Source organism: Nanorana parkeri, unplaced genomic scaffold, assembly GCF_000935625.1.
Source record: "Nanorana parkeri isolate BGI_ZX_2015 unplaced genomic scaffold, ASM93562v1 scaffold1461, whole genome shotgun sequence".
Lineage (NCBI taxonomy): Eukaryota > Metazoa > Chordata > Amphibia > Anura > Dicroglossidae > Nanorana > Nanorana parkeri.
The window spans coordinates 37,431-43,674 of NW_017307729.1; the positions used below are offsets into that span (position 1 = coordinate 37,431).

A 6,244-nucleotide genomic window follows, 5' to 3' on the forward strand; every position below is an offset into this window, starting at 1 on the left:
ACAGGGGGGATGGGAGGAGCCGCTGCCATCCTGAAACTGACAGGTGGACAGCGGCTTCGCTCTCCTCCCCGCCTGCCGCTCGATCATCGGGGGAGGAGAGCGGAGCCGCTGTCCTCCTGCCAGTTTCAGGACGGCAGCGGATGTGTGCGTGGCCGAGCGGAGGATCGGTATGTATCATCGATATTTACCGATCCTCCGTGTGCAGCACAAAACACTGGAGCTATCGTCTGATCGCTCCGGTGTTTGTAAATAACTGGGGACACGTAGTACTATGTGTCCCCCAGTTATGAATGAACAGGATGTGCTTTACATCACTTCCTGTTCATTCATGAATTTCTCAATGGGGAGAAGCACTCAGTACAGAGGCTCCTCCCCACTGAGAATCTGCTTGATGGTAAATATTTTACTGTCATCAGTTTGTGAATGGAATGGGGAGGAGCCTCTGTACTGAGTGCTTCCCACTCATTGAGTGCTGAGGCTGCAGAAAAAGACATTGAGGACTCTGTGTCCTTACAACATTTCGCTATGGGGCCCTGGGATTTCTAGTTACGCCCCTGGACTAAACGTCACACGTATCGCATGATCCGTTCCAAAGTTTCAGGGGACCACGCAGGGTCCCTTCATCAGGGCAGAGATGTGGTCACTGGTGCTGGTGATTTCTATCCTTCATTGACTGTTGTGCACGGCGCCAATCGGTCATTGTCACTGCGAGCACCACTATTTTTTTTTAAAGCCCGTGGAGCGCGCCCAAAAAGGAATCACCCTCGTGCACTGAAAAAAGTGCACGAGGGTGCTGGCTCCTTCTCCGAAAAGAAAGGGCCACAATTTCCCGACCCCCCCGGGGCGCAAGTCTCCCGACCGGGGCTAGGAATGCTTTGGTCCACCTACCCGAAGGCCGGCGGACCCCGATCCTTTGGGCACCTGCCGAAACAGGTCCCACAAGCACTAGGTTGAGGGGGCTCTCCCGAAGAGAGACACCCCCCCCCACAGGTGGGAGAAGACATAGGGTCCCATAAGGCTCACAGAATCTCCTCCCTACATCAGGAAGGGCCCCGAAGGTACCCGCACCCTCCGCATCTGTCAATTTCAATCCCCCCAAAAAATCGTGCATATAGTGCAATAAATAAATCTAAAGTGCCAGTGCACCACGCTGACAGGCCTTAGGGGCCGGAGTGCAAAAATATTCCCATAAGGCCTGCCACTGCGAGCACCACTATTGCTACTTGGACCGGAAGCGCTGTAAAGGAGTGCAGGGGGACCTAGCAGAGGGAGGGCGCTGCGAGAGAAGCTAATGGATCCAAAGAGTGGTGCGACCAACCAAGATCTTGATCACCTTTTCTGTATGTTATCGTGGAGGTTCCTTTTTTTTGTATTTAACAATTTGGCAACTTAGTTTCCGGAGGAGCAGTTTTTTTTTTACCTGAAGATATGGACAACCGCCACAATGATAAAAGCCTGAAATTTGTTTTTTCCCCCAAAATTTGGATGCGTACATGGGAAGCAATGCGTGTCTGGCGGCAGAGGGCCAGCAGAGTCTAAGTCAATGGACAATTACGTAAGAACAATTTGTCAATGCGCATCCTTTGCATACTTGCCTCTGCGCATCTTACGTGCGTCTCCCCATTTTCCTACATCGTTATTATCTATCCTACGCGGTTTCAGGCTATATTGCGGTCGTGGGCTTCCTCATACTGGAGTGTCAAAAGAAGAACCAGCAAAGGGAAAGGTTTGTCACGCCCTTGCCTGGAAACAATCCTGGGAACCTTTGGTGGTTCCCTTGCTTGTGGGGCCACTGGAGAGGGTTTGATTTTATGATGACCTTGTCCAGTCCACCTACATCAGGGATGGCCAGGACGCACACGGGAGATCCTATACTAGGGCAAAGACAGGAAGGGGGCGGGGAGGACAGTATTTATAGGGGGCAGATTAGGTAAATTCCTGCAGCTGACCAGTAGGTGGGGTCAGAGCCCCATACAGTGTAGGTCAGGGATGGCCAAACTGCGGCCCTCCAGCCGTGGTGGAACTACGAATCCCATGAGGCTTTGCAAGATTCTCACAGCCACAGACCTGACTCCCGGAGGGAGATGCTTCATGGGATTTCTTGTTTCACCCACAGCTGGAGGGCCGGAGTTTGGCCATCCCTGACCTACACTGTATGGGGCTCTGACCCCCACCTACTGGTCAGCTGCAGGAAATGACCTAATCTGCCAATCGTGCTTCTGTTTGTTGCTGACCCCGGCTTGGACTTTGACTCTGCTTCTTCCGGACTACCCTTCGGACCTGTTGCCTTCGGTTTGTTGCTGACCCGGCCCGGATTCTGACGCTGAGTTCCAATTTCCTTTGGTACTGCGCAATTCTAATTACTGGCTGCTGACCCTGGTTGACACCATACTGTGAGGGGTTCCTTTCATTATTATTGTATTGCTGGTCCTGTTCTGCTTACACCTCGCTCATCGGGTCTCTGCAGGACCTCCTCATGTATCACTGGCCCCTCCCTTTTAGATAGTAAGCCCTCAGGGGCGGGGCCCTCCTTACCATCTTGTCTTGAATTATATTGTGATTGTAATGTCTCCCTTATAATGCAAAACTGTTGGCGCCATATAAGGACACCCCCTTCCCCAGCTTGTTGAACTGACAACATACTGACCATGTGATCCCTTTACTCACACATGTCCACTACAGGAGAACCTAATTGGCTGCTTTTTAAGAGGCTGATATCAAAACCAATATGAGTACTTACACTAGTTGCATGTGAAGTGTATGTAAAGCCCAAACCATCTTTTTTAGTTTAGGATATAGAAGGGAACCCCTGTCATATTTTTATGCAGTAATACTGGTGGAGTGACCTTGACATGGGAGGGTGTTCTTAGTTAACGAAGGCAGCTCTTAAGGATCTAAGGCACATGTGTCAAACTCAAGGCCCAGGGGCCGAATCCGGCCCACCAGGCCATTTCCTAGACTTCTACTTTCAGATCTAAGTGTTAAGTTATTACTACAACCCGTGATAATGGAATGCAGAGGCAATGATGATAAAGATTAAATATATTTATATCGTCTTACAGGCCCTTTGAGGGCAACCATAATGTTGATGCGGCCCACGATTAAATTGAGTTTGACACCCCTGATCTAAGGGATCCTGAAAAGTCCTCAGAGCATCAGCGGTAGGTACAGCGGAAAGAGAACACCACAAACTAAGACATGAAGTCAAGAATGCCTTTGTTGGCCAAAGCGTTTTTGGGGGACAATCGGTCCCCCTTCTTCAGGGTTTAGAATGATAGAAGGGTTTTTATAAACTGGACCAAAGCAGATGTTCCCCTGGGAAATGATAAACCGTATCAAGGCTTGCTTGGGTTGTTAGGCCAACTACCCTACAAACAAGCCTTGAAACCTTTCCCTTTGCCTACATTGTGATGTCTATGTCCTGGCCGGGTAGATTCACACTCTCTCTATTTAGTCCTAGTAACTATGGTCATTGAGACAGGAAGTGATGGGAGATCTAAAACTTTAGTTGGCACCAGAACAACAGGTGGACCTCTTCCAATAGCGACACCAGTTCTGGTGACAATTGCCTAAAGGGGATTTGGAGTTCTGTTGAACTTTGTGTCTCGTCCAATAAAATTGGGAGTTTAAAGATCAGAAACAAAAAGTTACTTTATGCGAAAGACCTTCTTATAACTACCACGAGTATGTCCCGACAGGTAAAACACAACTGTTCAGAAACAGATATCTGGGACTAATGTAACACGGTTGTTTGTTGAAGGCCTAAGGCCCGGTTCACACCTGGGCGTTTTGTAGCGCGTTCCTACGCTCTGCAAAACGCTCAAACACCGAAATCCCATTGTTTCCTATGGGTATGGTTCACACCCGGGCGTATTACAGGCCGTATGAACGCGCTACAAAACGCCCTACGCCCAAAGAAGTACAGGAGCTTCTTTGGGGCGTTTTTGTCGCGCGTTTCCATTGGGATACAGTCAAGTAGCTCTCGGAAACGCGCGTTTGTCGCGCGTTTTTTTACCGTGAATCGCGACAAACGCACATATTCGATAGGCCTAGGTGTGAACCCAGCCTTAAAGTAACCGGTAGCGGTAGTCTTGATTTGGAATATTGACTAGATTGTTAGCTTTGTGGTGCCAAATATCACTTCATTGAACACCCTCTCCAGTTTGAACATCTACCCCATGAAAGGTATTTAAAGGGTAGATTTAGTTGTCCTATAATGAACCCCCCTCACCCCTCTGAGTGCAGCTCAGGTGGTTACTAGGGATGCACCGATACCAGTGCCGATACCAGTGCCGATACTTGGCATTTTCACGAGAACTACCAGGGTTGCAGCGGTTGCACCCGGGACCGGGCTCTGGTGCTCCATCACTGTCCTGATATCATTAGTCTGTATTGTTTTAGAAAAACTGTCACATGACACCAAACAGAAATGTATCAGCACTCGTACTCGCAAAACTGGTATCGGTGCATCCCGAATATATATTTATAAAAACACAATCATACATTATAACAGAGAATTGTACAAATCCCGGGAGCTCCGTGTGCTCCTTACACTTGACAGCCGCCTCCTAACTTCTGAACTTTTCTCTAGTCTGGTCTTGGAGCTGGAAAGGCATCTGTACTTGTACTTGTAGCGAGGGCTGCACTTGGTATCGGTGCGTCCCTAGTGGTTACATACGGTACTTACCTTCCTCTCTATTCCAACGATCTTTACCATGTGACCCGTTCCGGCATAATACTGGCTTTTCTCTGCACCACTGCCCTAATCATTCCGATGGGACAGTCGTATTCGGCTGGGCGGATGGAGACCACCACGAGTATGGCTCTCCCGTAGGAATATATATCGGGGGAAGGCACGCATGTTCGCTAAGAGGACCCAGCGGAGATGTTTTCAGAGGAAAGGCTGTATGTAAAGCACCAGGCGGGGCCGCATAGAGAAGATCGCTGAAGCAGAGCCGGAACATAAGTATGCCTCTAGATGGTCTCAGGGGCTCCATTTATATACAGTACCTCTATGTGCTTTATAATACTGGCACAAAGGCCATTCAACTCGGGCTGCCAACAGAATATTCAGGTGTTCTTTAAACCATTTTTACCATAAAAAATTAGGGCTGTTACTAATTAAAATTTTCGTGTTCGATTAATCGAAATTTTTTAAAATCGATTAATTATAACGCACATACAGATCCAACTACATTGGCCTATACACATACAGCACAGCAATGACCTATACACATACAGCACAGCAATGACCTATACACATACAGCACAGCAATGACCTATACACATACAGCACAGCAATGACACGGAGCCACTTGGGGACATCGACGTCACCGGACTCCTCCCCCCTTCCCTTCGTTAGCCGACGGAGCCACTTGGGGACATCGACGTCACCGGACTCCTCCCCCCTTCCCTTCGTTAGCCGATGGAGCCACTTGGGGACATCGACGTCACCGGACTCCTCCCCCCCCCTTCTTTAGCCGACAGAGCCACTTGGGGACATGGACGTCACCGGACTCCTCCCCCTTCCCTTTGTTAGCCGACGGAGCCACTTGGGGACATCAACATCACCGGACTCCTCCCCCCTTCCCTTCGTTAGCCAACGGAGCCACTTGGGGAAGGGGGGAGGAGTCCGATGACGTCGATGTCGAGAAATGAATCGTTAATTTCCGCAGCCCTATTAAAAAGGTGCCGCCATTATCTTTAGCAGCCTAGCTCAATCATTCTGTAATATGCAGCTACATACAAGTAACATATTTAACCCATGACAGATTCCCTTTAAACAATACAGAAGGGAAGAGGAGATGGTTTCTCTGTTATCTAATCGGGCGTCTTGCCGCATTCGCTGGCCGACCTGGATAAAAGAGACAAGTTATCAAAATGAAACATTTGGATTATTAATGCATGCACCGGGGTTTATAGCTCAGTCATTCCGAACCCGACTATAGCGAAGGCATGCAGTACAGATCCCCCTGAGATCTCTGTCCACGCGGAGTCATTACCCGTCGCCAACAAATGTTTGAAAGTCACACCTGTGTCTGGATGCGGTTCAGCCCGCGGAACCATAGGATCTGACCCCTGCGGAGCTCTCTCTCTGCGTGATCAATTTCTTCTTCGTCCTCGGCCATGTCCTCGTCTGTCATTTCATCTTTGCCTGGCCCGTGACCCGCTTCCTTCAAACACTTCAGGTGGCTGGTGGGGACGGTGGCAATGAGCTGGATAGGAGAAAGATTGTCAGGACCAT

General features: G+C 49.3%; 1 protein-coding gene across 7 annotated transcripts in view; it reads right to left on the minus strand.

Moving 5' to 3' along the window:
- ATP2B3 (ATPase plasma membrane Ca2+ transporting 3) overlaps window positions 1-6,244 on the minus strand; it is a 139,126-nt gene that overhangs the window by 10,964 nt on the left and 121,918 nt on the right. For all 7 annotated transcript variants that reach the window (XM_018570128.1, XM_018570131.1, XM_018570127.1 and 4 more), the window contains one exon: window positions 6,033-6,215. In XM_018570128.1, coding sequence (XP_018425630.1) covers window positions 6,033-6,215 — 183 coding nt within the window. The remainder of the gene's footprint in view (window positions 1-6,032; window positions 6,216-6,244) is intronic.